A 23824-nucleotide genomic window follows, 5' to 3' on the forward strand; every position below is an offset into this window, starting at 1 on the left:
TATATGTAGTGTTTCGGTTTATTGTAAGATTATTTATCACCATTGATGATGTAATTTTGTTTGCACATATTAAATAACTTGATTAAACATAGTTTAGAAAGTTTATTATTCATGTATACAAGTTATAGATTTTCAATTAAGTCAAAAAATTATTAATTTATAATAATTAATAATTTACTTATAATAATATATAAATAAGAATTTTTTTTAAATTTTTTACACCAAAAAATTAATTCATATATTTTATCTTAATCTTCAAACTTTAAAAATAAGGCGTAACCTTTAAATTTTAAATATTATATTCAACATTTATTTTAAAAGAAAAAAAATACACTGACAATATAATATTATTATTCAATCACGCGTATTATACTAAGTCATATATTAGTATTTAATTTTAAAATATTTATTCCATAATGGTAAATTGGTAATATTTTGACACAAATAAAGGGCAAAAAGCCAAAAAGAAAAGGGGAGTGTCGTCCATAATCCCATCCCCACACCACACACAATAAATTAAATCCATCATCTCCTGTCGCCTCTTTTTCCTTCAACCCCTAATTTCATCTCTCATCATTCTAAAACTACCCTATTAGGGTTTTCAATTTCTCAGCACTCCTCATTGTTGTTATTCAAATATCAAAATCCTCCGTCATGGATGGAGCCAGCGGCGTCACTGGCGGCGGTGAAGGCTCTGCCCAATTACCGGCGCCGACACCGATGCAAAACTCTAACTCGCCGCCTCCCTTTTTGAGCAAGACGTATGACATGGTTGACGACCCTTCCACTGACGCGATTGTTTCATGGAGCGCAACGAACAACAGTTTTGTCGTTTGGGACCCACCGGAATTCGCTCGGGACCTTTTGCCCAAGTACTTCAAACACAACAACTTCTCAAGCTTTGTTAGACAGTTGAATACATATGTGTGTTCTCTTCCTTCTCTATCTTTTTTTCTTATTTTATTAACAGTTTTTGCATTTTGCCTGATTGAATATTGGAATGGAAGTGATTACTGATTCTTGGTGTTTTATTTTATTTGAATTAGTAACCTTTTGATGCGTTTGAATTTTAATCTGTCTTGGAATGAAGTGTGTACTTTACTTTATGGGATTTTGTTTTGAACTTTTTGATGTTTTTATCTATTGTGGATAAAGTTTGATCTATGATTATACGGTGGGTGTTGATTTGATCTAGTGTGATGTATGCAAAATTTGATCTATTGTGGATAAAGTTTGTTTTGGTGAAATTAGTGAGGAGTGAGTGGATAGAATGTACAGTTCCATTCCACACTCCACACCTTCCCCCAATTATTTTTTAGGGGAATTGTTATGCCCTACATCCTTAGTTCCTCTTTTATCATCTGGTGGCATTTTAGTGTCACACATTTTGATAGTGATGTGGTCTGAATCTGGATAGTGGTTATAAGTGTGTGACAAGACAACCTTTGCCTTACAAACCAATTTTGTAAGGTTGGATTAGGACTAATCAAGTTTGTCGGAATGGCCTCAACTGAAACCATAGAGTACTTTATCCGTCAATTAAAATGAAAGAGCTAGGGTGAGGTTTGTTAATTTTGTTTCCTTGTTTCTAAAGAATGGATAGACTTGTAAAATTTAAATTTGATATTTTACCCTCCTGCATTCTGTCAGCAACTAAATGGAGCAGAAGAGCGAAATTTGACAAAGAAAGCCATTCTCAGGTTAATATGTTACTTGATTATGGTTTACTAACGCATGCATTATATATTTAATGTCATAGGCATATATACACTGTATTATGTAAGGTAATATACCTAACTTAAATAAGGCATTAGATAGTGAAGTGTTATGAAGAGGATTTTAGGGTTCTTGGAGAAATGTTTGCTATGAAGCTGGTATTGGCCCTGTATTATGACTGCACAGAAACTTAGTTAAATTCTATGAAGTAGGAACATTTAAATCACTGCTATCAGTATAACGAATATATTATTTATATTTTTTCTTGAAAAATATAGTTTATGATACGTTAGGATGTGTATATAACAACACAGGAAACTCTGCTTTTATAATTAACTGCTTCCAAGGAAGGTGATTTAAACTTTGTGGTGATGTGGAATTAATCAGTTGCCATAGTTGCATAGAAATGCATGCTTTTAAGTTTTATGTAGTATGAGGCTCTTTCATTCTTTACTTTGAAGCCAGTAAGTTTCTTATAATTAGGCGATAATAGAAATGCAATGTAGCCTCTTGCTATGAATTAATGGTAATTGATTGTATCAAAACACTAGAACAGCATAAGTTCTGTTTTCCGTGTGAACCAAAGCCCAGTTTATTTTGTTATTGGCATTCATTTAGGATTATAATCTACTTCTAGTTTCCTGAACTATATTATTGGTTGTAGAATGAACATTTTATTTTTAAGTTTAATTCCTTTTTGGCAGATCAGTGTAACATGTATTATAACTTTTATATGGAAATTAATCTGTCTTAGATTCAACTTCTGGTTAAAATACTTCAAACACTTAGCTAATTGACATGAGCTCCATAACTTCATTTTCCATTAGTCTTTTGAACCTTAAATAAGTTGAGTTTGTCCTCAGGCTCAATTTGTTGACATGGACTTTTTGGAATGTCATTTCTGCGGTTTACTTGAGTAAAAAAATCAGCACTCACTTTAGTTGTCAGGCTGATGTACATCCTTTACGGGTTGGCTTAAAACGTTTGCATCCCTAGCTTCTTCCCCCTTTAAACCTCGCAGGAATTGAGTGTGTAATATTACAGCTTTCTGTCAATGATTGCTTATTGGTGCTTTTGTGGAATGCATCCAGTTGACCTTGATTGAAGTTTCATGCATTTCTTTGCCATATTGTTGTACATCCTTAATCATCTGTAATTTTTTTTGTTTGGCAACGTATGAGTATTTTAGTGTTTTATAAAACTAGAAAGCAGTGTTTTTTTTTTACCGTGTGTGTGTGACCTAACTCCTGTTTCTTTTTCCTTTCTATTATCAAACAGGGTTTCAGGAAGGTCGACCCAGATCGCTGGGAATTTGCAAATGAGGGTTTTTTGAGGGGTCAAAAACACTTGCTTAAGAGTATAACTCGACGGAAACCTGCCCATGGCAATAATCATCAACCAGCTCAGCAACCACCTGGACAGAGTTCATCAGTAGGGGCATGTGTAGAAGTCGGGAAATTTGGGCTTGAGGAAGAGGTTGAGCGGCTGAAAAGAGACAAGAATGTTCTGATGCAAGAGCTTGTGAGGTTGAGACAGCAGCAACAAACCACTGATAACCAGCTGCAAACAATGGTTCAGCGCCTTCAAGGAATGGAGCAACGACAACAGCAAATGATGTCATTCCTTGCCAAAGCTGTCCAGAGTCCTGGCTTCTTTGCTCAGTTTGTGCAACAGCAAAATGACAGCAATAGGCGCATAACTGAAGTCAACAAAAAGCGTAGGCTCAAACAGGAAGGTATTGCTGAAACAACAGAGCGAGCTGCCCCTTCTGATGGACAAATTATTAAATATCAGCCTCAGATGAATGAAACAGCAAAAGCAATGCTAAGGAAGATCATGAAATGGGATACTCCTCGTGTAGAATCTTTCAATAAAAATCCTGATAATTACTTGATTGGTGACGGTACATCCCCATCCAATGCAATGGACAGTAGTAGCTCTTCAAACTGGAATTCCGGAGTAACTCTTCAAGAAGTTCCTCCATCTTCAGTGCAGTCTTCTCACATTCCAGCTGCAACAGGAGCTCAAGGACACATACCTTCTCCAGATGTACCTCAAGCTGCAGCATCTGAAAATGTTATGTTGGATGGAGCACATACAGTACCGACTATCCCGAATTCTCAAGCAGATGTTATCATGCCTGATATACCTTCAATACCAGAGACTGTGCCAAGAAGTATTCTCGATATTCCGGAAGACAATTATATGGCTCCTGAGACAGATGATGGATTTATGGATCCAACTTCACTCGGGTCATTTCCCATTGATTTTGAAGCTCTTTCACCCGGTGCAGACATTGATGATTTGTTAAACAATCCTTCTATTTGGGAGGATCTTTTGCAAACTCCCCTTCCAGAGGATCTTGAGACCAGCGTTGACGAAATATCCAGAGGAAATGAGCCGCAGCCACCAGAAAATGGATGGGAAAATACTCAACACCTGGATCAACTAACAGAGCAGATGGGTCTTCTTTCTTCTGAGGTCAAAAGAATATAACCGGCTATCAAATTTGTATCAATCTTTCATACTGTCCAAGGTAATCCTCACCCATAAAAGACACAAGTAATGATGTCTATAATATAATTACACCCTCCACTTGCTCCCTGAGAGGCTTATCATTTGGTCTTCTGTATGTTTAACTTGCGCATACTTTCATCTGTGGCATTGATAGTTCCTTCCTTTACATGTTGTAAACGAGTTATGAACTTTTTGACCTTGTAATGTTTAGAGAGTGTTTTATGTGATACCTGATCAATTCTTTCAATGTTATAGGAAATCTTTGGAGTTGAACATATGTGAATTATACAGTGCAGTTTTCTCCCCAACTTGATGTTTCCTGGGTGAGGGGGAAAATGGGAAAAAGAGAAGACATTTGTAATGATTACTCAAGGTGTCTGAAATGAAGTGCACATTGCTTTGGAGATTTACTTTCTGAACAAAGACAGGAACATTGGATATCAGTGATTCTTGCTTTTAACATTACTTGCCATTTAGCTTGGGCTGTTTGTTCTTATGTAACCGATTTTTCCTCGGGTTATGTTTCAATTGATAAAAAAATGAAATAGAAGATAATGGAATTGATTGTCACAAATATTTTTTTGGGCGTAATACTATTTGAGGTGTGACATATAATAATATGAATATTTCTTCTTGTGACGTACGCCAAACATGAATATTTCTTCGTATTAGGACTCGAACTATAGGTAGTCACGCCATGATAGTTGCCATTTCCGCTAGACTCTGCCACCGGACGTCCAAGCTAATGCTACATTTTGTAGCTTCTAAATATTGCAGTAGGTATGGTAAGTTTGTGAGAATACAACAATATAAACATCCCATAAGCAAAATATAGCCAAACAGTGAATAAACTTGTTGATCTTTAAATTAGTATGCATTGGTCCATTTTGTCTTCAAAATATCTAGAAAACCTTTCAATTCTATTGTTAAGTTTGGCTATTAAATGTGCTGATGTGTGGCAGCTGAGTTGAGGATGACTCCTGCCATTAATTGGAATTACTAGTCCGAAGTGCACAACCTTCCTTATCATTTTTCTTCTTTCAGTAGATTCGGTGAATAGTAGATTTTGATGCTATTGATCATGACCGATGAATCTATATTTTTTTTCTTCGTATAGTCTATGCGCAGGTAATTAAGATAAAAATTGCAGACGGTTTTGACTCTTTTTCAGTCATTCCAAGTTCTTTTATGTTGTCTCTAAGTATAACCTTTGGAGAGACCTTCATATCCCAAATGTATGATGGCAGTCACTAAGTTATCTCGAGAAATATTGTCAAACTAACTTTTTTCGTATTCATTGTATCTTTTAGAATTTGAATATGAGGAATACGATTGGTAGTGTTAAGGAAAGTTGAAGATTCTATTACTTCTACTTTAAAGATGAATATCTACAATCTTCCAAATAAATAAGTTTTAGATGAGTTTTTCTTTTTTAAATAATGATGATAACATTATGTTATGATATTTAGGGTACATTTTAGTTTTTTTTATTTGGAACACTTGTTTCTAAAATTATTTATTAATACATTATTTTTATTTGAACTTGAGACTTGTGGATTTGAAAACCACCGTCGTTTCATTTTGTATACATTTATAAAACTATTTATTAATATAAATTTGTCTCTATTTAAGCGAGAGACATGTGAATTCGAAAACCATTGTCGTTCTCATTTTCTACCGTCTTACAAACCTTCAAAACTTTTTTTCTTATTATTCATAGTGATGTGTAAGACCTCAATTATACGAATACACTTTCTCTCAAAAAGAAAAGTAGTTTATTGTATTTATAGATGCTTGTCAGGTTGTTGATGATTTTTTTATATTATGCAAAATTAATTCTAAATAAATATTCAAGTTTTTAGAAGTGATAATAACAGAAAACATTTCAACACTAATTTGAATGAATTTTTGATGTCCTAACATCCTCCAACAAAACAGAGTTGTAGAAAGATTTTTTTTTATTAGAAGTAGCTCGTGATTTACTTTTTTATAAATAATGTGCCAAATTATTTATGAGGAAATTGTTTTACCTGCTTCATATTTGGTTAACAAAATGTATTTTAAAATCTTTAATTTTGATCTGATTAATATTGTTAAAGTATGTTTTCCTAATAATCATGTTATAAATAATTTGCTTTTAAAAGTTTTTGGTTGCACATCTTTTGTTCATGAACACAAAAAATGTTGGAAATTTAGAACAACATGTTATAAACTATGTTTTTTCTTCTTCATATTCTCCCACACAAAAATGATAGAAATGATCAAAAGAAGAAATAATATTTATAACTACGAAGGGGGAATTTTAAGGAAGGAAAGTAAGTTCTTTTAATTTATCTTTGCCAATATCATAAAATTTGGAGACTTGCACTTCAACACCAACAACAAATGGTCATGATTAACCTATTGAACCTACTTCTACTATGAGTGAGGTATTTGGTAAGATTTGAGCCTACATTTTTCAGTAATGATAATGATGATCTAATTAAAACGCCCCATAATAATGAAACACTTATAAAAAATAGATTCGAAGCGGAAATTATAATTTGGAAAAGAATGGTCTTTGTGAGAAAAATAACAAGAAAAATGACGAGTCAACAACCCAACATTGTCATGAATCTGAACTAGGGGATGATTTGTCTCCTAAAAAAAGGAAGCTAAATCTATTGAAGTGTCGGATCTTCGTATCATATATCTTGAGATTATAAGTCAATAACTATTAGAAAATATGTCACGTCTTGCACTAAGTCTAACACCTCGAGTTCAATTATTTGATTTAATCGAGTTGTTTAAGATTTTATTCGAATTGATTATCATGTTAAATTATTTATGAGTAGTTATGGGGTAAGTGTCCTTAAGATAGAGGTATAAGGAGAGTATGAGCTGGACATTTGTGTTTAGAATTATTAAGAGTTTTAAGGAATTTTAGAATAATATTTATATTTTTATATTTATATTTTTATATTTATTTTATATTTAAAATGATAAGGAAATTAGATGTGTAGAAGAAGTGAGGACCAGGTTGGGAATAAAGAATATATGAAGGATAGAATGAGGAATACAATGGTAAGTTGGAGGGTATTATAGGAAGAGTATATTTGGGAAGGAAAGAAGTCTTGGAACAAAATAGAGAATTGGGAACCTAGAGAGTCAAAACGTGTGTTTGGGAGTTGGATCAAAAGATGCAAAGAGGAAAAGCAAATGCTTAAGGTTGAAGAACTCTAGGAATTCCAAAGGGGCTTTTGACTGAAAATCAGGTAAGAGGAAAATGTGCTTCTTATATGGGTGTTAGAACATGTGGGTAGTGGAGGAATCCTTAACCTCCTTAGGATTGGGTATTTGTAGACCTAAATTTTGATGTTGTGTTATCACTTTTGAATGTATGATGAATTAGGGTGAAATTTATGGATTATATGTTGTTGATCATGATATACCATTGATTGATATTTTGAAGGGTTTTAACTTGGATTGTGTTCTTGATGATATAAAGATGATGATGTGTGGTAACATGATGTTGACTATTGAAAACTATATGTAAGATGATGAATTAGGAAGATATAACCATAGAAAAATGAGTTGTAGTTTATGGGTTTTCGTGGTATGAGTTTTTGGTGCATTTGAGAGTGTTTAGATGGTCAAAAAGTTGATTTTTGGAAAATTTTGCAATATGTGTCGGCCTATAAAGGTCATGTGTCGATCTATGAAGGTCACGTCTCGACCTATAAATGTCATGTGTCGATCTATGAAGGTCATGAGTCGACACATACAAGCGGCACATGAGTCAAAACGTATAGGCTTTAAAAATGCAACACATGTGTCGACCTGTAAGTCGTATGTGTCGACACATAGGCAAAAAAATTCTTCTACGTGTCAATCTATGGATCGCATGTGTCGATACATAAACTAATTTTTCGCTTAAAAACTTATTTTTTTAGTACGAAACCTTTTCTAACATATTTCAAAGGGCTTTAGGCTTCCTAAGGCTAAGTTGCACTCATAATAGTCAATTATCAATCGTAGACAGGTTTATGATGATTTGTTTGGTTAATTAGTGAATCTTTATAGTGAATGCGATGGTGTAATGTTATTCTTGAGTAAAGCGATATGAATGAATACCATGTAATAATGTGTGATGAGTTGTTGTTGTTTGTTGATGTTAATAACATTATAACATGAATTGATGATTGCATGAAGAATGGTGTGATACATGAATGATGAGATGTGTGTGAGGGAATCCTTTGTGGTGAAAGTTGATGTGTTAATTGCATGTTATTTGAGAGTGCGAGTAGTTAATTCTTATTATGGGGGGTTAGCGAAGCATTAACTAGAGTGATGATAGCAATTTTGGTGTGCTCCGATTCCAAGAGGGAATCAATCCTATGATGGGGATCATGGAGTGAAATAAACATGAGTGTTCATATTTGGTACCACATGCATGTCGAGTCGGTGTTGTGTGCATTGCATAAGTGTTGCATTGGGTTGATTGTTGATGATGTGTTATTGGGTGAGAATACTTGGTGTGTTATTGTTGATTGAGCATTGTGTATGTTGATGTTATCAAATAGTTTACTTCCACTTGTTTTTCACCGTTGATTATTGAAGTGTATTCTCACCCCTTCAGTTTGAATGTTGCCTTTACATAGGCATCATGCAGATACTCATGAGTAGTTTTGCTGCATTAAGTGGAGGGTAGCTCTCGAAGTGGCCTCTCGTAGTTGTCGTTTCTTATAGTAGAGTCTTGCTCTGATCAATGTAACATCAAACTGGGAACATTTTGTTTTAATTTCTTTTGTTATTGTTTTTTTCCGACGAGGTTTAAATGGTGATGATGTGAACATCATGATATTTGTTATCGTATTACGAAGTTTGAAGTTATGAGATTTCATACCTTGAATTGAAAATTATAAATTGTTTGATTGATTCCACTATAATGATACCCTAAGTGAAAGTGAGAAGACGATGGCAAGTGTTGTGTGATGAGTTTTGTAACATGTGTTACGGAGCAGGATTGATTAAAGATGTGTGTGACACCCTTGTAGTTGTATTTTCAATTAAATTATGCGTTAAAGTTATACGTGGGGTTTAGGGTGTTACATTAGTGGTATCAGAGCAGGTCGGTCCGTCCAGACAGGTTATTTAATTATGTTTGATCTCCAGTATGCGACATGTGTGTAAGAACACTGTCGATGCTTGTTTGTTTTCAATTTGCAGGTTGGGAATGAAACAAGTGGGAGAGAAGCACCTGCTTCTCTTGGATGTTCCAACTATAGAGAGCTTGAACATCATGTTGCTTCATGCGAGAGTGCAGTGTTGGCTAGTTCAACTATTTTGAGAATGTTATGCTTTTCCTGAACCCGAAAAGAGGTCGGATTTGAGGTTGGTGTCAATTAGAAAATGGTGTGATCCTTGAAGGAAGACGGTCAAGTGTTCTTGTTGGCTGTTTCCTTGTGAGGGGGAAGGCGATGTTTTGGCTAGAGATGAGTCAGTGGTGTGTTGAATATCCAGACGTGTTCCCTAAGGATGTGTACGGTTTGTATTTTGTTGGAAATAGTTAATGTTATTCTTGGAATGAATTGATAGGAGTTAAACCAAATGTTTACCAGTTGTTTTGATAAGTTGGTGCAGTGTGAGGATTATTGCAAGAGCTCAGGCAATGTCGAAGTTGTGTTGTTCCTGACATTGAAGTTGCTATGGATTCGAGATTCCTGTCTACCGGTCAAGTTGGGATGTCTTTAGGGAAAACGGCTAGGTATTATTGATGTTTATTCTCGTAGAGTAAAGAGCAATGTGACAACTAGTGTTATGCCAATGGTGTTTGATTTTTGATGTTTTCCTGAAGATATTCGCGACTTGCCTCTAGAGCGTAAATCTGAGTTTGATGGAGGTGAAAAGTTGACGTTTGTATCAGCTAAGCAAGCGAGAGAGATTCCGTAAAGGATAGGGCGCAAGTGTTTGTGATGTTAGCTTCGATAGAAGCAAGAGGAAAGGGAGTAGTTCGTGATCTTCCTGCAGAGTGTGAATTTTCGGAAGTGTTTCCTGAATACATCAGTGATTTGCCACCAGAGAGAGAAATTGAGTTTACTATTGACCTAGTACCTAGTACTAGTCTGGTCTCGATGGATCCTTATAGGATGTCTACTTCAGAGTTGGGTGAATTGAAGAAGCAACTTGAAGATCTGCCTGAGAAGAAGTCTGCTCGTCCGAGTGTTTTGCCGTGTGGTGTGTCGGTGTTGTTAGTGAAGAAGAAGAAATGTACTATGAGGCTATGTGTGGAACATATGAGGATTGTATTGCAAACATTGAAAGAGAACCAGTTGTACGCGAAGTTTTCCAAGTATGAGTTTTGGTTAAGAGAAGTGAGTTTCCTTGGTCATGTTATTTCTAGTGGTGGTATAGCGGTGGATCCGCCGAAGATAGCTGTTGTGTTGCAATGGTAGAGTTTGAAGTCTGTCACTAAGATTAAAAGTTTTCTTGGATTAGACAGTTACTACAGGAAGTTCATTGAAGGTTTCTCAAAGTTAGCGTTGTCGTTGACTCGGTTGACTCGAGAGGGTCAGGCCTATTTGTGGGATGTGCATTATGAAGAGAGTTTCCAAGAACTTAAGAAGAAGTTAGCGTATGCTCCAATTTGATTTTATCGAATCCAAGTGAGTCCTTTGTGGTTTATTGTGATGCTTCAAAGATGGGTCTGGGCGGTGTGTTGATGCAGAATGGTCAGGTTGTGGCTTATGCGTCGAGGCAGTTGAGAGTTCATGAAAGGATTTATCCTACGCATGATCTTGAGTTGGAAGTTGTGGTTTTGTGTTAAACGTTTGGAGGCACTACCTGTCTGGATCCATATTTAAAGTGTTCAGTGACCGTAAGAGTTTGAAATATTTGTTTGATCAGAAGGAATTGAATATGAGATAGAGGAGGTGGCTCCAGTTTCTGAAAGATTACGATTTTGACTTAAGTTACCATCCGGGTAAGGCTAACGTTGTGACTGACACTTTGAGCAGGAAATCCTTACATATGTCAATGTTGATGGTTCGAGAACTAGAGTTGTTCGAGCAATTCAGAGACACAAGTTTAGTATAACCTCTAATAGTGTGAAACTGGGTATGTTGAAGCTGACAAGTGGCATACTTAAAGAGATCATAGAGGGGCAGAAGACCGATGTGGGACTGGTTGACCGACTTATGTCAATCAACCAGAATAAAGGTGACAATTTCAAAATTGATGAAAATGGCGTGATGAGGTTCAGAGACAGGGTTTTTGTTCCAGATGTATTCGAGCATAAGAGGAGTATTATATAGGAGGGTCATAAAAGTAGATTTAGTATTCACCCCGGTGCCACTAAGATGTATCTGGACTTAAAGAAATTATTTTGGTGGGCAAGAATGAAAAAGGAAGTAGATGGGTTTGTGTATGCTTGTTTGACTTGTCAGAAGTCGAAGATTGAACATCAGAGACCGTCAGGACTGATGCAACCTTTGAGTATATCATAATGGAAGTGTGATAGCATTTTCCATGGATTTTGTAACAAATTTACCAAGGACGACGAAAGAATGTGATTCTATTTGGGTGGTTGTGGTTAGGCTGACTGAGTCAGCCCATTTCATAAAAATTAGGATCAATGACAACTTACAGAAGTTAGTTGAGTTGTATGTTGAGAAGATTGTTAGTTTGCACGATATTCCGTCAAGCATTGTGTCAGATAGACATCTGAGGTTCACGTCAAGGTTTTGGCAGAGGTTGCAAGAAACCTTGGGTACTAAGCTGAAGTTGAGTTCCGCTTATCACCCGTAGATTGATGGGCAAACAAAGAGGACTATCTAATCCTTTGAGGATTTGTTGAGGGCTTGTGTGCTAGAACAAGGAAGTGCTTGGGATAACTACTTGTCGTTGATTCAGTTCACTTACAATAATAGTTTCCATTCGAGTATTGAGATGACCTCGTTCGAGGCGTTGTATGGCAGGAGGTGTAGGACATCCATGTGTTGGTACAAATTTGGTGAGAGTGTGGTAATTGGACCAGAGATTGTGCAACAGACATCTGAAAAAAACAATTCGAATCAAGAGAAGATGAAGGATTCACAAAGTCGTCAAAAGAGTTACCATGATAAGAGGAGGAAATGACTTGAGTTCCAAAAGGGGGATCATGTGTTTTGGAGGGTTACCCCGGTAACCGGTGTTGGTCGAGCTTTGAAGTCTTGGAAGCTCGCACTACGTATTATTGGTCCTTACCAGATCTTACAGAGGATATGAGAGGTGACATATCGGATTTCCTTGCCACCGTCGCTTGCTAATCTTCATGATGTGTTTCATGTGTCTCAGTTGAAGAGATACATTCCGGATCCATCTCATGTGATCCAAATGGACAATATACAAGTGAGAGAGAACCTGATTGTGGAGACGTCACCCATGGAGATAGAGGATCGGGAAATGAAGCAGTTGTGTGGTAAGGAAATTGCCTTGGTGAAGGTAGTGTGGGGAGTACCGGTTGGTGGGAGCATAACTTGGGAGATGGAGAGTCAGATGAGAGAGTCGTATCCAACTCTATTTTCTTCAGGTAATTTTCGAGGGAGAAAATTCTTCTAAGTAGGGGAGAGTTGTAACATCCCGAGTTCAATTATTTGATTTAATCGAGTTATTTAAGATTTATTCGAATTGATTGTCCTGTCAAATTGTTTATGATGTAGTTATGGGGTAAATGTCCTTAAGATAAAGGTATATGGATAGTATGAGTTATGCATTGGTGTTTAGAATTATTAAGAGTTTTAAGGAATTTTAGAATAATATTTATATTTATAATTAAAATGATAAGGAAATTAGATGTGTAGAAGCAGTAGGGGCTAGGTTGGGAATAAGGAAGATATGAAGGGTATAATGGGGAATACAATGGTAAGTTGGAGGTTATTATAGGAAGAGTATATTTTGGAAGGAAAGAAGTCTTGGAACAAAATAGAGAATTGGAAACCTAGAGAGTCATAACGTGTTTTTAGGAGTTGGATCAAAAGAGGCAAAGAGGAAGAGCAAAGGCTTAAGTTTGAAAAACTCTTGGAAATCAGGTAAGGGGAGATATGTGCTTATTTAATGGGTGTTAGAACATATGAGGTAGATGGAGGAACCCTTAACCTCTTTAGGATTGAGTATTTATAGACCTAAATTCTGATGTTGTATTATCACTTTTGATTGTATGATGAATTAGGGTGAAATTTGTGTATTATATGTGTGTATATTCTATTTTGATGTTGTTGATCATGATATGCCATTGATTGATGTTTTGAAGATTTTTAACCTGGATTGTGTTCTTGATGAATTAAAGATGATGATGTGTGATGATGTGTGGTAACATGATGTTGAGTCTTGAAAATTATGAGTAAGATGATGAAGTAAGAAGCTATAACCATAGAAACATGAGTTGTAATTGATGGGTTTTCGTGGTATGAGTTTTTGGGGCATTTGAGAGTGTTTAGATGGTCAAAAACCTAATTTTTTAGATGGTCGACCTATAAATGTCATGTGTCGACCTATGAAGGTCATGAGTCGACGCATGCAAGCGGCACATGAGTCAGAAAGTACAGGCTTTAAAAACGCATCACCCGTGCTGATCTGTAAGTCGTATGTGTCAACACATAGGCACAAAAATTCTTCTATGTGTCGACCTACGGATCATATGTATCAACGATTGGTTGGTAAACTAATTTATTTATCTCATACCATATCGGACATTGCCTTCCAACTTAGTGTGATAAGTCAATTAAAGCATTCTCCTTTTAAGGAACATCTTGAGTTTGTTTACAAAATCTTATGGTTTCTAAAAACTAATCTAGAAAATGATGTTTTTTTAAAGAAGACTAATGAAAAGAATGTCTCTATATTCATGGATGTTGATTGGAGAGGATCAATAACAAATCAAAGACATACCTCTGAATATTGTATTTAAATAAAGACGGATAGCAAGAAGTAGTGCAGAAGTCAGATTTAGAGTTATGGCTCAAGGTATTTATGAAGAACTATGGATCTATAGAATTTTAGAAGAACTGAAAGTAAAGATTGAACTTTTGCTAAAATTATCCTCTAACAGTAAAGCAACCATCAACATGTCTCATAATCCAATTCAACGTGACATGATCAAACATGTTGAGATAGACCATCACTTTATAAAAGAGAAATTAGATACCGATCTCATATGTCTATCATTTGTAACTTCTAAGTCAACAAAGACCGTAGACATCTTTACCAAAAATTAACCTAGCCCCACATTTGAACATTTTGTAAGGAAATTCGACATGACAAATATCTGTGTACCAATTTGAGAGGTGTTAAAGTAAATATATTTTTCCTATTTATTTATTTATTTATTTATTTATTTATTTATTATGTTTAATAATTTAGTATATTAATATTTTTTTAGAATATATCTAATCTCTCTATTTATATAAGTTATTGTTGAAGAATAAAATATAGAAGTGGTCTCTAGACAACTCAATTATTATTATTTTTATATAAATTTGTAATCTCCCTATTTATACCTTCAAAGACAGATCTTTGCAATTGAATATACTAAATTGGTCGCCGATTTAACACCGAAAGAGGATGAGCAGATGATGGGCATCATTGATTTCATCACCATCTTCTCTTGGCATTAGAAGCCTCTCAGACTTTGAGAAAGTAGCAGTACTTGGTCATGGAAATGGTGGAATAGCCTATAAAGTTCATCACAAGAAGAATAATTGCTTATATGCATTGAAATGGTGGAATAGGCTAAAAGGTCGTTTTTTGCCACACACTTCAGACTAAAAGCGTGTCTGGTGACCTTAGTTTTGTTATGGAATATATGAAAGGAGGATCATTGCATGAAATATTGTAACATCACAGGCTTCCTGAAGAAGTTCTTGTCTTGGCTAAGAGTGTGTTGGAAGGGTTAAACAAACATTCCCACGTCAGTTTTTGTTTCTTTTATTAATACCAAACAACTATCATTAGAAATATACATATCAAATGAATATATCATGGAGTACTCAAATGTTTATAAACAGATTATTATCCTGTCAAAAAATAAACAGATTAAATATAAAAATACAAACCAACCAACACTTTAACTTATCTCAGGTTTTTAATGATTCTCGCTACATTAAAATACATAAATTTGGAACAATCAAGAGCAATTAATCACTGATCTCTCAAAACTGAAGCAATGATACTGCAAACAATAAAGGACACAACATCTTTACAAAAACAATCTTCACTTCATCATGTTCTTCCAGAACTATATATATCACCAGAAGTTGTAGCATAACCGCAATGCTTTCTATCAATGCAGCCTAATAACTTTTATCTGTAGAACATAACCATAATTACTTGATAATTAAACAGAGGCCTGGTACTTCGATGTAACAGAGTCTAACTATTTTGGTGGGGCTAAACTCCAATTCTTTGAAATTTCTGTGGGCCTATGGAGATGACCACCTGCACCAAAACATTCAGAAGAAACAAAGCTAAAGTGTTTCAGGCCTCCAAGGTCAATGTAAAGAAAGAACATGTCAGTCTAATCTAAGAGACAAGTCAAAGAAACCATAATGTGATGACCATAAAAAGAGTTATACTCAATTTTGTATCATTCTATTCATGTCGAACGGGTATACATGTGAACCGCACTGGAAGCTTACTAAATATGACAGTACAGGTAGAATAACATCCTTGAGCCATTTTTACTTTTCTCCATGGAAAAATTAATGCCTAGAGATCTCGTGGCTTGCTTGACCAAACTAGATTTCAACTATGTACCAAGGTGAATTTTTCATTAGATTAGATGAAATAACAATTAAAATGGCACAACCAAAGGCACCGAGTTGAGTTTTGTTTGTTCATAGATTAGGAAGGCAGTGAAGAAATAAGCAGCAAAATAGAAACACGTGACAAAACAGTAAGTGTTTAGGAAAGATACTAGAGTTGATAATTGTCAAATTTGACTTATGATTCATAGAATACTATATGTTTAGTTTTACTATCATAGTATCATACCAATGAGAAACTGCATAAATATGATAAAAAGTGCACGCCATATATAGTTTTTCGACCACATTTAGAATACGTTCGTTTAGTTTCAACACCATTAAATATTTGGTTATGAGCAAGGACTAAAATAAATAGCATCAATTAGCTTAATGCCAGAATCATGTAAGATTTAGTGTCTCATGTTTAAATCAGTGGAAACAAAATGCATCAAAATAATGCTGTAAACTGTTTAAGGAACATTGAAGTTTTTTTTTAATAACAACCCAGGAGATATTTAAGATACAACAATAAGGCAGTTGACCAATTGATATATACTAACCGCCTCGACGTGACACGCGGTGGATTCGAGAACGAGGTCCTTCAAACTTCCAGTTATCTTCATCCAAGGATTTAACCTCCTTGTCAAGTGCAGCCATAAGATCCGATTTTAGCACTGCAAAAATAGGATATTAGAATGTATAAATACACATGATATGGGCAAATAGAGGAAGACCAGACAAACAAATACATTATGATTTGGTTCCAAACCCACATAAATGCTACCATAGAACCTCAAACAAAAAACTAATCTTCGTCCTACATTGTTAAGTAACCATGATATGGCATAGTGTATTCAACACACAAGACAATTCAAAAATATGAGCTATATCCAAAACAGAATTTTAAGGTTACATAACATAATAATAGTTCAAAGCTGAGAAACCCAAACTAAGAACATCAAGAAACAACTAATCTGTATTGAACGCTTAAACTCAAGTAGCTGCTAACAATAATTTTTCAGAAAACTCCTCAAGGTTAAAGTCTTCCTTTTCCTTCTCCTTTGTTCCCCTTAAACCTTTGCTTTCCCTTTACATTGAAACTCCCAGACAAAACCTAAATGGCCTGAAAGAGAGCCATCCATGAATTTCACCATAACAAATAATATAGTATCATAAGAGCGATCAGGTGATTAGGTGGTTTGAGAGAGGAACCCAATTTAGTATAGTTTAGCAGAATTTAACCAAATTGCTATTGTTCAGCGATTCACAATTTAGTATAAAGTGCTGTCAAATAACGGCTACAACGGTCAATGATGCTATAGCATTGTAACATAGAAAGAATTTGAAGAACTGTTATAACAATCCGCAGTTGATAACACGAAGAGGAACAAAAAAGTTGGACGAATCGGGGATGATTCATATCTCCTACAAACATTACTAATAACTAATTACTGACATTGGTGTTTAAAACAATAAATCCTCAATTCAACCACTCTCTTCTAGTTAGTACCCAAATTCGATAAAAACTTTTCTCGTTACTTCTAGCCTCTTGTCAATATAAAACAGCATTTCAAATGTAGAGATACACCATCATATTAATACCAATTTGGAGATAATCGCAAAGTTTCAATTTTTAATGAAGATCAATCCAAATAGACAAGAAAGCAAGTGAATTGAATAAAGCCCACAAAAAATAACACATAAGCATAACATAAAAGATGTGATTGGTGAAGAGAAGAGCTGTAACCTAGCATGGCCTCATCTTTTCGTTCTTCCGTTGAGATGTGATCATAAGGAAAATGAAAATCATCAACGGAAACGGCGGCGTTGCTAATACCTCCGACACCGCCGCCGACAACCGCCGTGGTGGAAATCGATGAATGGGCCGGAGATGAACTATTCATTGTTCGTTATTCTGAATCTGAATATCTTACACTGTCAGTAGAATCGAACACTACAACAACAACAAGCGCCTATCAAGCGTTCGACGATATGGGTAACAGAAAGTAACAAATTTGAAATACTAAGGGCATGTTTGATTTCCTTTTTAAAAACAGTTTTTTAATTTTTGAAAATTTAAAAATTAAAAATTTATTTGATAAATAGTTTTTAAAAAAGTGGTTTTGAAAATTGTTTTTGTTTTCTAATTTTAAAAACTAAAAAACCAAAACTACTAAAAGCTGTTTTACTTTTGAATTTTTAAAACACAAAAACTGAAAATACATGAAAAATTTATAAATTTTTATTATTAATAGTAATTACGTTGATTTCTTAAATATGAATTTAGAATAGAAAATATGTTTTTGTTATACTCATATGCGTAAGATAATTATTTGTATCGGAAAAACTCAACAAATAAAAAATATTACGTTTGCACAAGAGAACACATTTTAATTGGTCGGATATTTTCATGTTTATAACATATACATTATATATTTATCTACTTTTTATTTTTTAATAAAATTTAGTTATCATTCTTTTATGTATTCATTATGTGATTGTTTATATTTTTACATGAACATTCCGTAAAATTACATTAAAAAATATTTAACTTATAGAAAACAAATGAAAATTTGTAAAATCGTAAGATAATAATTTGTAAATTTTATCTCTTTTAAGAAAATGATATGATTGGAATAAAATTAATTTGCAAATAGTATTTTACAATAAATTAAAATAAATTATAAAGAGATTTTTGGAGATGTACTAACCTAGTAAAAACAATTTACACGATCATTCAATAAAAATATATCATTTTGCTATATCATATAAATAATTTTAAAAAAAATTAATATTATTTAGTAAGATATAATCGTTATTGATCGAAAGTGTAAAATTAATTTACACTATCAACGTATCATCCATTTTCTCAATTGCAAAATAATTGTTTAAAATTTTAAATTAAAAAAATAAATTAGTTTAATTAATTACTGAAATAATTTTATACTTTTTTTAATAACTCTTTAATATATATAATATTTTATCATTTACTTATAATCACACTATTTCTAAAAGTAAAAATCAAACAATATTTAAATTAGTTTTTAAAAACAAATCAACCAAACAAGTTTTTTCTTTTATTAACTCAAAAATAGTTTTACAAAACAAAGCTTCCAAATAAATTTTTATTTTGCTTTCATCCTAAAAACAATTCTTAAAACTAATTTATAAAACAGTTTTTAAAAACAAAAAGTTGAAATTGAGTCAAACAAACCCTTAGTGTTTTAAAATCTAAAAAACTGAAACTATCAAAATATGTTTTGATTTTCAATTTTCACTTTTACTTTTTAATTTTCAATTGAGGTAAGCTGGAAAAAAAATACGGTTTCATTAATCGGATTATAGTAATTACTTGCAAGATTTTTTAATTGTAATATTTCACTCTCAATCTATTGTTAATCCTCATATATTGTTAATGAAAATTAAAATTCTCAGTCTCAATTATTCTCTCTTTAATTAATCATCATTAAGTGAATAGTATATTTTTATACATTAAATGAATTATGCATATATATTCAAACCAACACTAAAATATAATTTTTATACATTAAGTGAATTGTATATTTTATCATTAATTATTAAAAATATTTTAATAAACTTAAATGTATATTAGCTGAATTTTAATATTTTCAAAAAATATATCACAATTATTTTTATTTAGTAAAATAGATTTTTAAAATATAGATTATCAAACAAGCCATATTGTCCTATTTTAAAAAAACAGTTTTTACAAATTATACTATCAAATATATTTTTTCACTTTTTAATTTTTAAAACAGTTTTCAAAAATTGAATAACCAAATGGATTCTTTTTATTTTATTTTCTCAAAAACAAATTTACAAAATAGATTTGTAAAACAGATTTTAAAAACTAAAATTGAGAAGAGATCCAAACAGACCCTTAGTATCTACATTTTGCTAAATGTAATAAAATGATTCATTAATTCCAAACAAGCATTTGTTTTTAAACTCCAACAAAAGGTAAAATTCATTCAAAAGTTATTACAGAATCTTTTATATATTCATCTTTATAACATGTACATTTTATATTTATCTACTTTTTATTTTTTCATGTTTATAACATGTACATTATATATTTATCTACTTTTTATTTTTTAATAAAATTTAATTATCATTCTTTTATATATTCATTATGTGATTGTTTATGTTTTTTACATGAACATTCCGTGAAATTACATTCAAAAATATTTAACTTATAGAAAATAAATAAAAATTTGTAAAATTGTAACATAATAATTTATAAATTTTATCTTTTTTAAGAAAATTAAATTAACAAAACACAGTCAAATGATATGATTGGAATAAAATTAACTTGTAAATAGTATTTTACAACAAATTAAAATAAATTATAAAGAGATTAATGGAGATGTACTAACCTAGTAAAAAACAATTACACGATCATTCAATAAAAATATATCATTTTGCTATATCATATAAATAATTTTAAAAAAATTAATATGATTTAGCGGGATATAACCGTTAATGATCGAAAGTGTAAAAATTAATTTACACTATCAATGTATCTTCCATTTTCTCAATTGTAAAATAATAGTTTAAAATTTTAAATTAAAAAAATAAATTAGGTTAATTAATTAGTGAAATAATTTTATATTTTTTTAATAACTATTTAATATAGATAATATTTTATCATTTAGAAAAATAAAAATCAAACAATATTTGAATTAGTTTTTAAAAACAAATCAACCAAACAAGTTTTTTCTTTTATCATCTTAAAATAGTTTTACAAAACAAAACTTTCAAATAAATTTTTATTTTGTTTTCATCCTAAAAACAATTCTTAAAACTAATTTATAAAACAGTTTTTAAAAACAAAAAATTGAAATTGAATCAAACAAGCCCTAAATTTTCTTTCGTTACATGAGAATATACCAACGGCGTTGAACATTTGATTTTAAATTATTTATATAAGTGTTTGAATTTTTTAGGAAAATAACCCAATTTTTTAAGGAAATTTCCAAAATAATATTCGTTTCAAAAAAATTCTCAAAGTAAAATGCAGGTGCCCATGTGTATTTTTACAAGGGAGACGTCAATTGACGCCTCAATGTAAAATGCATTTTTTTTGTTATAAATAGATGTGTTGTGTGAATCATTGTTCCACATTCTCATTTCATCATTTGACAATCATGTTTGGTGTTCGTCGCTGATACAGAAAGATGATTTATGCGAGAGACAAATCTCAGATGCTGATGTTGTTCTAGAACATCACTACGTTCGATCAATTGAAGAGGGTCTGGTTCGTTGGTTAGATGGGAAAATACCAGAAGGGAAAAAAATTAGAAGTATTGAGAGACTCGACATTATCTTTGGTTGGGTGCGAATGAAAACTGATAAGGATGTTAGGGAAATGATGTTCGGTCGAGATGACATTAATTTGATTGTTGTAATCAGTTAGAAATATTTCTGTTTTTAATTAGCTTATTTTGTACTGATGTTTGTTGTGAACTCCGTTGTAACAAAAACTTTATGATATATAATGATTGAAGGTTACAAAAATACAATGTTACAAAAAGCTTATGACCCAGATGATGCTCCTCGATTGGGACAGTTGTTCTTGTTGTCTCCTGGTTGACGATAGATACTACATAATCTTATCATTTTATCTGTCGAATTCATTTCTGTCCTGATACGTCTGCTGTTTGACCTTCCTTTTTTCTTTCTATGCATCTCGTCGTTGTGCCAAACTATATCACCTTCGTATGGAGACCAGTATTCCTCCATTGGTAGTACCGAGAAGCTTTTATTATATACATTCATGACGGTGACGACCTTGTACACATCAGATAAATGACTGTAAGCGTCTTGACGAGTATATGCGCATGCTGCAATGACATGGGAGCAAGGAATGCGGAAGGCCTGGAATTTTCCGCATTCGCACCAACTTCTGTTTAGTTTAACAGCATAGACTAAATTTGGTCTCCCCTCGTTGTGGTCCATTGTTTCGTGGACGCTGAAATTTTTCCTATGACGGTCAAAGACTATTACAACGTGTGTGCTAGCTTTGATGCTCTCCTCTTTCATGACTTTCATGCAACACTCACTGAATACTTGCTCAAACATTAACACTGCACTCCATTTTTCACCTCTGGTTGCGAACGTAGAAGCCAACCTATAATAGGTCGATCTTACCAAGGCGGTTATTGACAGATTTCTAATTTCTTTGAATACCCCGTTCATGCATTCCACAAGGTTTGTTGTCATGTGGCCCCATCCACAACCTCCGTCAAATGACCTTGTCCACTGCTTTACTGGTATGTTATTCAACCATCTTCCAGCGTCTTCATTAGACAGTCTAATTTTATCATGATAATATTGAAATGAAGGTTGAGTTAGAGCATACCCAACATTCACCACCTTCTTGCGAAGATTCTTATCTTTTATTGCATGCATGAAGTTTTGTGCAATATGTCTAATGCAATAGACATGGGTAGAAGGAGGATCATTCCATCCGTTGTCATGGTTGTTGTAGGCACTCTCAATGGCAACATGTCTATCATAAATCAAATAGAGATTGGCTTGTGGAGCCACATGCGTTCTGAGATATCGAAGAAAGAAACCCCATCCACTAGCCGTTTCACCTTCAACCAGAGCAAAGGCAATGTGAAAGACATTGTTGTTGCCGTCTTGTGCAACCGCCATAAGTAAAGTACCATTGTATTTGCCGTATAACCAAGTGCGATCAATTTGAATAATAGGTTTGCAGAATGCGAAACCTTTGATGCATGGGTCAAACACCCAAAAGAGACGGTGAAAGATTCTATTACTTGTAACACATGTTCCGTCTGGCATCATTGCTGGCAATGTCTCCATAATTGCCACAGTTCCTGGGACATATGTTTTTAGTGCCCATAAAAACCGTGGCAATTCTTTGTATGAATCCTCCAAGTTGTCGAATACCTGTTCAACAACATTTGTCCTCGCAATCCAGGATTTCTTGTAAGATGGAGTATAATTATATGTTGTTCTGATATGGGATATAATTATACTCACCTTCACTGATGAGTCTTTATTAACCAACGACAGAATGTTTTGACATATCAATGTAACGCTTAATTTACGGTGATCTTGTTCAACGTTAGTTGCAATGCAACTGTGAGGTGGGTCTATTGAAACGATCTCCCAAGAGTCGTTTTTCTTTTTATAAGACGCAACCAACCAAAAATTATAAAGGATGTTACGACATTCGATGACATACCTTCTCGAATTAGTGCGTTTCACTGTAAAATCAACAGAGTTGGTCATGTGGAGTTTTTGATAGCTCGCACACATTCTTCTTTGGTACGAAACATGTCTCCCACCTTTAATTCGCCTTCTGATAGTGGATATGGGTTATAGAAAACACTGTTGGATGTTTCATCGTCATGCAGATCCATGTTTGTCATATGTTGAGGCAGATTACAGACATGACTAGGAGGTATTGACGGTGGTTAATCATCATCTTCAATGTCGTTGTTCAGCATGTGATCAACTTGTATCTCGGTCTCCTCTTCTTCTTCATCAATGACATTCACTTCTGCTTCTGCTTCTGCTTCTGGGTTAACGTCATCTGACAATTATGGATCAAATTCACCAGATTCATCCTGACTGGTTATTTGAGACTGCTGAGATAGTATACATGGTTGAAGAGTAATATACAACACAATACAATTGCATCCTGAATGTTCATGACTAACAAACATGTATTCAACATCTTCATCATCCCGTACCTTAAGAGGGAAAAACTTGCATTGACTGTTCTAAAAAAATATTGGATTTTGATACATGATCTTTGACACAATACCCGATCCTAT

At 33.4% G+C, this 23824-nt stretch overlaps 2 protein-coding genes across 2 annotated transcripts; one reads left to right on the plus strand and one right to left on the minus strand.

Moving 5' to 3' along the window:
- The first annotated feature begins 471 nt into the window (after window positions 1–471).
- LOC127119769 (heat shock factor protein HSF8) lies at window positions 472–4876 on the plus strand. Its single transcript, XM_051050085.1, has 3 exons — window positions 472–924; window positions 2995–4252; window positions 4489–4876. Exons 1-2 carry the CDS (start codon window positions 655–657, stop codon window positions 4210–4212), a joined length of 1488 nt encoding a protein of 495 aa, XP_050906042.1. The 5' UTR covers window positions 472–654; the 3' UTR covers window positions 4213–4252; window positions 4489–4876.
- Window positions 4877–15197: 10321 nt separating this feature from the next.
- On the minus strand, window positions 15198–20907 carry LOC127119770 (protein SAMBA). Its single transcript, XM_051050086.1, has 4 exons — window positions 20873–20907; window positions 17740–18015; window positions 16553–16666; window positions 15198–15684 (listed from the first exon to the last, which is right to left on the minus strand). Exons 2-4 carry the CDS (start codon window positions 17894–17896, stop codon window positions 15623–15625), a joined length of 333 nt encoding a protein of 110 aa, XP_050906043.1. The 5' UTR covers window positions 17897–18015; window positions 20873–20907; the 3' UTR covers window positions 15198–15622.
- Between the last annotated feature and the right edge of the window lie 2917 nt (window positions 20908–23824).

The sequence above is a fragment of the Lathyrus oleraceus genome, chromosome 2 (assembly GCF_024323335.1).
Source record: "Lathyrus oleraceus cultivar Zhongwan6 chromosome 2, CAAS_Psat_ZW6_1.0, whole genome shotgun sequence".
Classification (NCBI taxonomy): Eukaryota; Viridiplantae; Streptophyta; class Magnoliopsida; order Fabales; family Fabaceae; genus Lathyrus; species Lathyrus oleraceus.

Coding starts and splice junctions, on each gene's coding strand:
- LOC127119769 (XM_051050085.1), top strand. CDS start 655: ATGGATGGAGCCAGCGGCGTCACTGGCGGCGGTGAAGGCTCTGCCCAA. Junction 925..2,994: donor TTAGACAGTTGAATACATAT/GTGTGTTCTCTT, acceptor ATTATCAAACAG/GGTTTCAGGAAGGTCGACCC.
- LOC127119770 (XM_051050086.1), bottom strand. CDS start 17,896: ATGAATAGTTCATCTCCGGCCCATTCATCGATTTCCACCACGGCGGTT. Junction 16,667..17,739: donor AAAAGATGAGGCCATGCTAG/GTTACAGCTCTT, acceptor CTATTTTTGCAG/TGCTAAAATCGGATCTTATG. Junction 15,685..16,552: donor CCGCGTGTCACGTCGAGGCG/GTTAGTATATAT, acceptor GTTTTGGTGCAG/GTGGTCATCTCCATAGGCCC.